General features: G+C 39.0%; 1 protein-coding gene across 1 annotated transcript; it reads left to right on the top strand.

The window, feature by feature from the left end:
* Positions 1-3,588: 3,588 nt before the first annotated feature.
* LOC100787058 (tubulin alpha-3 chain) lies at positions 3,589-6,334 on the top strand. Its single transcript, XM_003524659.5, has 4 exons — positions 3,589-3,899; positions 4,741-4,975; positions 5,077-5,447; positions 5,544-6,334. The coding sequence occupies exons 1-4, from the start codon at positions 3,807-3,809 to the stop codon at positions 6,195-6,197; spliced, it is 1,353 nt and encodes a 450-aa protein (XP_003524707.1). The 5' UTR covers positions 3,589-3,806; the 3' UTR covers positions 6,198-6,334.
* Positions 6,335-12,084: the final 5,750 nt, after the last annotated feature.

Genomic DNA, 12,084 nt, shown 5'->3' with positions numbered 1-12,084 from the left:
TCAACTTAGGTATTTAAGATACTCGTCTTTCTAAGAGTTGTATAGACACACACATAAATATAGATGTGTGTTGAGTTGTTTTGATGTTGTACCTTGGGATAGATGTTTAAGTGCTATAAAACACATGATTTTATTAAGTTTCTCGTTTCATGTATGTAGTTTCATCTTGAAGTTTTGAGTTTGGCTTTTGGCTTTTTAATCGAGAAAAATTTACAAGTATTTTTATAAATAAACAAATTGAAGGGTTTGAAATAAAGTAAAATAAAGTCTTTTGTGTGTTAGTTTTTGAATTATCATGTAACAGTGGATCGTTACAGTTCTTAACTCCATCCAACCTCTACATAACCCATAAGCTTAAGATGAATAAAAGTAAGAAGTGAATTTTTTTGGCAGATAGCTCTATCCTTGCAATCAAGAGCAAAAAGGAAAGATAATACTAGCCTTTGAAATTCCTCTTCCAATGACCAAAGTTCACAAAAAATAAACCTTCTCCAAGGATTTCATGCTTGTGACAATAAAGCAACCTCGATGTTTTCAATGTTTATTGATCAATTTTCTTTTCCTCTTTCAAGATGTGAATTAAAATTGATTTTAAATTTTGATATGTCCAACAATTGGGCCAATGTTAGTTTTATTAAAATTGAAAATTGTTAAATATACCTCCATAAATTATTAACCATACCTCAATTCTATAATTTTTTTTTCAAAATTATCTTCTTCTCTTGTGCAGGATTCATACTTCAGTGGAAACAAATAACACACCAACAATTAACAAAATTGAATAGCCAATTGTCTATCCTCTTTCTCTCTTCTTTCATGCTTGCTCATTCACAGTTAGGTTACATGCTTGTTAATGTTGTTGTGCCTTTGTATTTCGGTGTCCAACCCTATACTCTACAAAGCTAGAGGCCCTAGGTAACCTTTCTATAGTGATACCATTTGATCTTTCAGAGATAGCCTAATGGAAGCTTTGGAAGATTTCATATATCTAGAGCATAACATTATTTGATTCCTCATTCCTGAATCCCCAAATCCTACTGCTAAAGTCCCCTATCTTTGAAAAAAAATATATTATACAAATGGAAGATAAACCAACAATTGCTTAAAAGTTAAAATCATAAAACTTGGATCTTCCATATAGTTATCTTTTTCCTTGTCACAACTAAGTTCTTACACCTTCTACTAAGTAAAGTAAAAAGGAGAAGAAAAAGTGTCGAAAGTGGTAAATTGTTGACAGAGGCAATTTGCCACATTATCGTCACTACAATTGCAAATATATTCTCCTTAATGCTTAAACTTACTGCTTTTGACTTTTGCTTTATTTTTTTCTACAAAATACTCCTTTGAAGTTACTTCTAAAGCATATTTGTTTCAATGGGTACGTATTGTGGAATTGGATAGTAGTGTTAGGTCTAGACGACCATTTTGTTAAGGTTTAGATGACCATTCATACCTACCTTAGATTTTGATGATTAATAATGAGTATAAATTTTTGATAAATTAATGAGTTAATGACAAGTGGACATGATTAATGTTATTAAATGACTTAACTATTATCTACATATATTGTTCACACTCAAAGAGGAAAATGCTTTGTTAATTATTAACTAGCATCCATTCATGATATTAACCTGTGTTAAACACTATGTATCATTATCACTCGTGTCCAATTAGTACGACTCATACATACGTTCAAAATTATCAACATAGTTTGAAAAGGCTATGATAGTCAAAAAGAGAAGTACACATATTCTTTCTCTTGAATTTTCAGTTTGCCTCTCTTTATTTGAATTGTTAATATTTGAATTTAAGGAAAGAACATGATAGAAAAGTATAGAAGGTCTACACAAAATATTTCTCATGGGTCATTTTCATCGAGTACAAGGGGCACATGTAGCTGTCTGTACTTCTGCGCATATTCTTAAAAATCAGAGAATGTCAGGTAGCCTTATCTCCCATTGTGAGACAACGGTTATTTCAAGGACTCAACACTAATACTATAACAGATCCTTCACTAAAGTTTATAAAAGGCAAACTCTACCCAAAAAGCACGACGACAAAATTATTACAAGAAAACAAGAATAACTTTGAAGCAAAACTTTGCAGAAATCATTGGACGATTCTTTTAATCTTTCATTGTTTATCCTTTGCTAAGCAAAGTTATCTTGTATTTGAGCTTTACTTTATCCATTCATTGAGTGTTATCGAATACTTGTATTCATTCTAACTACTGTTTATGAAAGCCAGGAGTAGCTTAGTGCTAAATAACACTTGGGTTTTCTTAGATACATGGGAGTCTAAGACAATGCTAGAAGTGATATAAAGAATATTTGTATAGCTAGGAGTGACAGGACCAAATACTTTTATTAGTTTTAGTCAAATCAAGATTTCAAGACAAAATCAGATTTAGCACGTGTTATGATGTATGTTGGCTTCACTTGGACCTGCATTTTTAGTGGTCAAACGTGAAAAATTCATTTGGTGTTTTGCTTGTACGTGATTCACTCCAAGGAAATTAATTTTCAGGTGCTACTCAAGGTTGCTTTTGCATCAAAGTAAAATTGATTTTTAGATTTTGGGTGTTAGATTCTCATGCTTGTCCTTCATCCCTCTCCCATTTTGTTTGCCAATTCCTTTAACCATTGATTATATTTCAAGGTATTTCATAGAGTGGATGAAACAGAGAGGCACAACACCAACACCACTGTCGGTGAAATATTTAGCTCCAAGGACTCAGAGGCACCTCTAGCCATGACTATGGTCGTGTGGTTGTTGAAGTCAAGAACCAAAACTGAGAGGTACTACTTTGGTCATATTACCAAGATGAATAATGATGAAAACACAGAAAAACATGAAAGAGGAGGTGAAAAATATAAAGTGAAAAAGAAATCATCATCATTGAAAAATAAATATTTTACTTAAATGATTAATATAACATTATTATTGTAGTGGAGTAACGTTATTTTTTATTAAAATGATCAAATAAATAAATCATCGCTAAAAAATAAACATTTTCTCTAATAATCTTAATTATTAATTCTCTTATAAAAAATATTTTTTTAACGAGGACGTTATCAACATCAATATAATAAATTAACTAACGGTGGCAATTATTTTCATAATATCAATATTAATGAGTAATTATATGCAAATATTAAAACGCATTTTCATAATAATTTAAACAAACTTACTTAAAATCAAGTTGATTCAAAATCAATTCTTAAAAACTACATATTCAAACACATGTACTTTCCTAACAATAATTAAACATATTTGATTATACTCAAAATACATTCTCATTAATCAATTAAACACTCTCTAAACTTTACATGAGAATCAAACTCATTCTCTAATTTTCTTTAATTAATAGGGTTTTTTTTTTATTTGAATCCAATTAAAAAAAAGGAATTTGAAAAGTCGAAGCAAAAGAATATAAAAATTTAGACGTTAACTGCCCGTTGGCAGAGTTGGACGTGAGTGGAGGGGTGCCTCGTGGACCCCGGGAAAGGTGCACAAACAAAAACAAGTTCAAAATTTGAAAGGTAAATAAAAGGGCTCCACCGCTGGCAAAAAAAAAAAAAAAAAATCAATAATTAACCGCAATTAAACCCTCACACACCATCTCGCTTCCATAAATCCACGAAAAAAAAGCGAAGCACAGCACAGCACTGCACTCTTCGCAACACAACAAAAAAAGACAACCCAGAGAGCGCGTCTTAATAAACGCTCTTCTCTGAAAACCCCCATTTCTTTTCTTCTTTCTTCTTCTCTTTCGCTTCTTCGATCTTCGATCTTCGTCGCTGAAAATGAGAGAGTGCATTTCAATCCACATCGGCCAGGCCGGGATTCAGGTTGGAAACGCCTGCTGGGAGCTTTACTGCCTCGAACACGGCATTCAGGTCTATTTTCTCAACCCTAAATCTCCGTACTGTAATTTTTTTAACCTACATTTTTCCGATTCAATTTGTTCGCGTTGTTGAGATGTTAAATCTGGATCCATTTACGCTGTTAGTTCTCTTTCTGCATCCGAACCTTTTCTTCACTTTTTTGTTGTGTATTATTTGTGTTTCGTTCTGTATTGCTTCAGAGATTTGCCGATCTGTGTTTGCTTTATGTTTTATGTGAACATTTTTTTGCGGTTTAGTTTCGATTGATTCTCAGATGTACGTGTACGCTGTGTATTTTGCGAACTTTTGGATCTGGTTATGTGTTGTTCGAGTGATTTGGAATGTGGATTTGATGATAACGCCTTGTTTGTTTAAATTATTTTATTTACAGTTTTTGTTGATATTTATCATTTTATTTCAAATGGACCAAAAACCGAGATGCATTTCTCTAAGTGTTTTGATGCTGTTTTTCAACTGGAATTTGAGTTTCGTCTTAGTAATTTGTGTTTATTATGCTGATTTTTGAAATGAAACTCTAATTTTAATTGGAAAATACCCTAAAAATACTGAGGGAATCTCCGATTTGCCCATTTCGAATCCGTGTTTTATTGTTATGATGGTCTGTGGATATGGATGCAGCCAGGATTTGACTCTGGTAGTACTTTCTGGAGGAAAAACCCTGCTTTGTCATTCAATTAAAAGTTATTTATCTTTTGATTGGAAATCTGAATGTATTCTGGTTGAGGAAAAACTTTTTTCAACTGTCACTTTTGAGTTTTGAACACACGGATTCTCTTTTCAAGAAGATAAACTACAAATTCTAATGTGATCTATGTTGTATGTGTTGTTTCAGCCTGATGGGCAGATGCCAAGTGACAAGACCGTTGGTGGAGGTGATGATGCTTTCAACACCTTCTTCAGTGAAACTGGGGCAGGAAAGCACGTGCCCCGCGCGATTTTTGTAGATCTTGAGCCCACTGTGATTGATGAGGTTAGGACTGGGACATACCGCCAACTATTCCATCCTGAGCAGCTCATTAGTGGAAAGGAGGATGCAGCAAACAACTTTGCCCGTGGCCACTATACCAGTAATGCTGCTCCTCTCCTTTCATTGCTTCGAATATAACTGCATTTGCAATTTTACTGTGTTGAATTGAATATCATACTAAGAAGGTTGTTTTTGATTCAGTTGGAAAGGAGATTGTTGAGCTTTGCTTGGACCGCATCAGAAAGCTTGCTGACAACTGCACAGGTCTCCAAGGTTTTCTGGTTTTCAATGCTGTGGGTGGGGGAACTGGCTCTGGACTTGGTTCCCTTTTGCTGGAACGCCTTTCAGTGGACTATGGCAAGAAGTCCAAGCTTGGTTTCACTGTCTATCCTTCACCCCAAGTTTCGACCTCTGTTGTTGAGCCTTACAACAGTGTCCTCTCCACTCATTCTCTTCTTGAGCACACTGATGTGGCTGTCCTGCTCGACAATGAAGCCATTTATGACATCTGCAGGCGTTCACTGGACATTGAGAGGCCAACCTACACCAACCTTAATCGTTTAGTTTCTCAGGTATTGTTATTGTCTGAATTAGAAATTAGAAATAACTAGTGCTTGTGTTGAGCTGTATAATATGCCCTTTAATTAACGTTCTGTTGTTTTATTTAGGTGATATCATCACTGACTGCTTCCCTGAGGTTTGATGGAGCCTTGAATGTTGATGTCAATGAATTCCAGACCAACCTTGTGCCATACCCCAGGATTCATTTTATGCTTTCATCTTATGCTCCTGTAATTTCAGCCGAGAAGGCTCACCATGAGCAGCTATCAGTTGGTGAAATCACCAACAGTGCATTCGAGCCATCATCTATGATGGCCAAGTGTGATCCCCGCCATGGCAAATACATGGCGTGCTGTCTCATGTACAGAGGTGACGTAGTGCCTAAAGATGTTAATGCAGCTGTTGGAATTATCAAGACCAAGCGCACTATTCAATTTGTTGACTGGTGCCCCACCGGGTTCAAGTGTGGAATCAATTACCAGCCTCCGACTGTTGTTCCAGGTGGTGATCTTGCCAAGGTTCAGAGGGCCGTGTGCATGATCTCCAATTCCACCAGTGTTGTTGAGGTCTTCTCTCGCATCGACCACAAATTTGACCTCATGTATGCCAAGAGGGCGTTCGTTCATTGGTATGTTGGTGAGGGTATGGAAGAGGGGGAGTTCTCTGAGGCCCGTGAAGATCTTGCTGCCCTGGAGAAGGATTATGAGGAAGTTGGTGCAGAGGCAACTGAAGATGGTGATGAAGGAGAGGATTATGATTAGAAGTTTGCACTATTATGTTACTTTCTGTGTTGTTTTTCTTCTCGTGCTCTGTGTATCGTTGTACTTTCCGTGGAACTTGCCTTGTTCCGGTACTTTTGGAGCTTTATGTGAAGTGTGGTGAAAACATTTATTTGAAATTGCTTGGTGAAATTTAGAGTTTTAAATGTATTAAACTTTGGGAACGATTTTTTCATATCTCTGAAATTTTCGTGCTATTGCTTTTTAATGCCCTGGAATAATTCTTTAACAAGATTGCAGAAAAACCTTTAGCAAAATACACCTTGATAATTCACGAAGAGTTTTTTTTTTTTTTTTGAGATTATATTACTCAAATTGTCTCGGTTTTTTTTTTGGTTTAGAATTTTATATCCTTTTTATTCCTTTCATTTTATTTTATCGCAGCAAACTGAGACTATTATTACTCGAAGTATTTACAAAAAACATGTTAATTTTTATTTTGAGACTATTATCACTCGAAGTATTTACAAAAAACATGTTAGTTTTTCTTAAAATGGCCGATCTGCAAAAGTGAGAATGGGTTTATTATTGTAAACTACCAAAATGTTGGGCAAATTGCTCTAATAGGGCTTCTTTTACAAATTAATTCCGCAAATGAGACTGTTTTAAAACAAATTTTAACATGGGGTTGTTTTATAACATAAAATTGATGCAAAACGTCAGCAACAATGGCGAAACTGCCCCTTGCAAACACGTGGCAGTGGACTCGCCACTGCAACTGGCGAGAAAGGCAAACCGTCCCTGCTGATGGCGAGATAGCCATGCGGCAGTAGTACCGCCAGTCCTAGTGGCGATTTAGGATGCAATAGGGATGTACGGCGAAATGCTTTTTTTAACCAAAAATTAAAACGAGTATAACTTTTGATAGGACTATTTGTTTGAGGCCCATAATATGTCAAAATGCTCGAAATTGAATGAGGAATCCCCTAGCAAATTCCCGAAGGAGATTTGGTCAACTCATTTTTCCAAAAAACGGATTTAAGATTCAACCACCCATTTTTTTAATCTTAAATCCTACTTTTGAGCTACTTAGAGGCATTTTTTGGAAAAATGAGTTGACCAAATCTCCTTCGATTTGAGAATTTGCCAGGGGATTCCTCATTCAATTTTGAGCATTTTGACATATTATGGGCCTCAAACGGACATTCCTATCAAAAGTTATACCCATTTTAATTTTCGGTTAAAAAAATCATTTCGCCGTACGTCACTGTTGCACCCTAAATTGCCACTAGGACTGGCGGTACCACTGGTGCATGACTATCTCGCCATCAGCAGTGGCGGTTTGCCTTTCTCGCCAGCTGCAGTGGCGAGTCCACTGCCACGTGTTTGCACGGGACGGTTTTGCCATTGTTGTTGGCGTTTTGCATGGATTTACGTAGTAAAACAGCCCCATGTTGGAATTTGTTTTAAAACAGCTCCATTTGCGGAATTAGTTTGTAAAAGAAGCCCTATTAGGGCAATTTGTCAAAATGTTGACCTACTATTTGACTGAAACTAACAAAATAGCAGTTTTTAAAATTCTCTATTCGTTAATGAATGTTGACCTGCTTCCACAATAGTAATGCATTTTTTTTTTGTTTTAGGAGAAAAAATCAGAAAGGAAAACATGCTAGTGTCTAGTAAAAGCAGCAAAATGACGTTAGGGGGTGGTTTTAGAAATTTTTTCCCTCAGAGGGTCTCTTTGCAATCTTATTCTAGAGGGGGTTCTTTTTTTAAAGGTGTTCTGCCATTGGTATTGGCGGAATATACATCCACTGATTCCGCCATTGGGAAAAACGATTACCAACCAAAAGATTCTGGCTGCTGGCACTGGCGGGATACACATGCCATCCATCTAGCCAATGACCCATGCAGCATGCATCCAGGTAACACTGATTCCGCCAGTGGGCCTGACGTTTTTTCTCATTGATACCGCCAGTAGGACAGGCGTGTTCCAGAGGACAGAGGGAGCAGGGATTCAGCGCAGTGTAGCAGGGGTTCATGCATGCTGCATGCTTTGTAGTTTTTGTAAGGTTTCAAGTATAGGGTTAGGGTTGCAGAACATACATGCACTGATTCCGCCATTGGAAAAAGTGATTACCAACCAAAAGATTCTGCTGCTGGCACTGGCGGGATACACATGCCATCCATCCAGTCAATGATCCATGCAACATGCATCCAGGTACTGATTCCGCCATTGGGAGAAACGATTACCAACCAATAGATTATGACTGCTGGCATTGGCGAGATACACATGCCATCCATCCAGACAAGGACCCATGCAACATGCATCCAGGTTGCACTGATTCCGCCAGTGGGCCTGACGTTTTTGCTCATTGATACCGCCAGTAGGACAGGCGTGTTCCAGAGGGCAGAGGGAGTAGGGATTCAGCGCAGTGTAGCAGGGGTTCATGCATGCTGCATGCTTTGTAGTTTTTGTAGGGTTTCAGGTAGAGGGTTAGGGTTGCAGAACATACATGCACTGATTCCGCCATTGGAAAAAGTGATTACCAACCAAAAGATTCTGCTGTAGGCATTGGCGGGATACACATGTCATCCATCCAGCCATTGACCCATGCAACATGCATCCAGGTTGCATTGATTCCGCCAGTGGGCCTGACATTTTTGCTCATTGATACCGCCAGTAGGACAGGCGTGTTCCAGAGGCAAGAGGGAGCAAGGATTCAGCGTCGTGTAGCAGGGGTTCATGCATGCTGCATGCTTTGTAATCTCTGTAGGGTTTCAGGTATAAGGTTAGGGTTGCAGAACATACATGCACTGATTCCGCCATTGGAAAAATTGATTACCAACCAAAAGATTATGCTGCTGGCATTGGCGGGATACACATGCCATCCATCCAGCCAATGACTCATGAAGCATGCATCCAGGTACTGATTCCGCCATTGGGAAAAGCGATTACCAACCAAATGATTTTGCTGCTGGCACTGGCGGGATACACATGCCATCCATCCAGCCAATGACTCATGCAGCATCCATCCAGGTTGCACTGATTCCGCCAGTGGGCCTGACATTTTTGCTCATTCATACCGCCAGTGGGACAAGCGTGTTCCAGAGGGCAGAGGGAGCAGGGATTCAGCGCAGTGTAGTAGGGGTTCATGCATGTTGCATGCTTTGTAGTTTTTGTAGGGTTTCAGGTATAGGGTTAGGGTTGCAGAACATACATGCACTAATTCCGTCATTGGAAAAAGTGATTACCAACCAAAAGATTCTTCTGTTGGCACTGGCGGGATACACATGCGATCCATCCAGCCAATTAGCCATGCAGCATGCACCCAGGTACTGATTCCGCCATTGGGAAAAGCTATCACCAACCTAAAGATTCCGGCTGGTGGCACTGGCGGGATACACATGCCATCCATCCAACCAATGACCCATGTAGCATGCATCCAGGTACTGATTCCGCCATTGGGAAAAGTGATTACCAACCTAAAGATTCTACTGCTGGCACTAGCGGGATACACATGCCATCCATCCAGCCAAGGAGCCATGCAGCATGCATCCAGGTACTGATTCCGCCATTGGGAAAAGTGATTACCAACCAAAAGATTCTGGCTGCTAGCATTGGCAGGATACACATGCCATGCATCTAGGTTGCACTGATTCCCTCAGTGGGCCTGACATTTTTGCTCGTTGATACCACCAGTAGGACATGCGTGTTCCAGAGGGCAGAGAGAGCATGGATTCAGCTTAGTGTAGCAGGGGTTCATGCATGCTGCATGCTTTGTAGTTTTTGTAGGGTTTCAGGTATAGGGTTAGGGTTGCAGAACATCCATGCATTGATTCCGCCATTGGAAAAAGTGATTACCAACCATAAGATTTTGCTGCTGGCACTGGTGGGATACACATGTCATCCATCCATGCCATCCATCCAGCCAATGACCCATGCAACATGCATCTAGGTACTGATTCCGCCATTGGGAAAAGTGATTACCAACATAAAGATTCTGGCTGCTGGCACTGGCGGGATACACATGTCATCCATCCATGCCATCCATCCAGCCAATGACCCATGCAGCATGCATCCAGGTTGCACTGATTCCGCCAGTGGGCCTTGCGTTTTTGCTCATTGTTACCGCTAGTAGGACAGGCGTGTTCTAGAGGGCAGAAGGAGCAGGGATTCAGCGCAGTGTAGCAGGGGTTCATTCATGTTGCATGCTTTGTAGTTTTTGTAGGGTTTCAGGTATAGGGTTAGGGTTCTAGAACATACATGCAATGATTCCGCCATTGGAAAAATTGATTACCAACGAAAAGATTCTGCTGCTGGCACTGAAGGGATGCACATGCCATCCATCCAGCCAATGATCCATGCAGCATGCATCCATGTATTGATTCTTCCATTGGGAAAAGCGATTACCAACCAAAACATTCCGGCTGCTGGCACTGGCGGGATACACATGCCATCCATCCAGCCAATGACCCATGTAGCATGCATCAAGGTACTGATTTCGCCATTAGGAAAAGCGATTACCAACCAAAAGATTCCGTTGCTAGCACTGGCGGGATACACATGTCATCCATCCATGCCATTCATCTAGGCAATGACCCAGGCAGCATGCATCCAGGTTGCACTGATTCCGCCAGTGGGCTTGGCGTTTTTGCTCATTGATACCGCCAGTAGGACAGGCGTGTTCCAGAGGGCAGAGGGAGCAGGGATTCAACGCAGTGTAGCAGGGGTTCATGCATGCTGCGTTCTTTGTAGTTTTTGTAGGGTTTCAGGTATAGGGTTAGGGTTGCAGAACATACATGCACTGATTCCGTCATTGGAAAAAGTGATTACTAACCAAAATATTCTTCTGCTGGCACTAGCGGGATACACATGCCATCCATCCAGCCAATGACCCATGCCGCATGCACCCAAGTACTGATTTCGCCATTGGGAAAAGCGATCACCAACCTAAAGATTCCGGCTGGTGGCACTGGCGGGATACACATGTCATCCATCCAGCCAATGACCCATGCAGCATGCATCTAGGTTGTACTGATTCCTCCAGTGGGCCTGAAGTTTTTGTGTAGAAGCAAGCTTCATGATGAATCAAGATTGATTCAAGGAGTTTTGATGATAACAAAGATGATGACAAAAAACCCAAAAGTCAAGAACACGTCATGTTAACAAAGATGATGACTTCAAGAATCAAAGAATGAGTTTTGGATTGAATCAAGAACACTTCAAGGTTCAAAAGGAAATTTGATTTCAAGAATCAAGTTTCAAGATTCAAGTTCCAAGAATCAAGATCAAGTTTCAAGACTCAAGATTCAAGAATCAGGAGAAGACTCAATCAAGATAAGTATTAAAAAGTTTTTTTCAATAACTGAGTAGCACATGAATTTTTCTCAAAACCTTTTACCAAAGAGTTTTTACTCTCTGGTAATCGATTACTAGATTATTATAATCGATTACCAGTAGCTAAATGGTTTTCAAAAAGCTTTCAATTGAATTTACAACATTCCAATTGATTTCAAAATGTTGTAATCGATTATAATGATTTGGTAATCGATTACCAGTGTGTTTGAACGTTGAAATTCAAATTCAAATGTGAAGAGTCACATCCTCTCACAAAAAAGCTTTGTGTAATCGATTAGACTTATTTGGTAATCGATTACCAGTGATAGTTTCTGAACAAAATCAAAAGATGCAACTCTTTCAATAGTTTTCAAGTTTTTCTAAAAGTTGTAACTTTTCCAAATGGTTTTTAAGTTTTTCTAAAGGTTATAACTCTTTTAATGGTTCTCTTGACCAGACATGAAGAGTCTATAAAAGCAAGACTTTGATTTGCATTTTAACAATTCAATCAATTCAACAATTCTTTTGACAACAACTTTTCCACTTTGATTTCCGAATCTCTTTGAACTTCTTCTTCTTCCTTTGCCA

Source organism: Glycine max, chromosome 5 (assembly GCF_000004515.6).
Source record: "Glycine max cultivar Williams 82 chromosome 5, Glycine_max_v4.0, whole genome shotgun sequence".
NCBI classification, from domain to species: Eukaryota; Viridiplantae; Streptophyta; class Magnoliopsida; order Fabales; family Fabaceae; genus Glycine; species Glycine max.
Note: the sequence above shows the minus strand (reverse complement) of the source record. Positions and strands in the feature narration are given on the sequence as shown.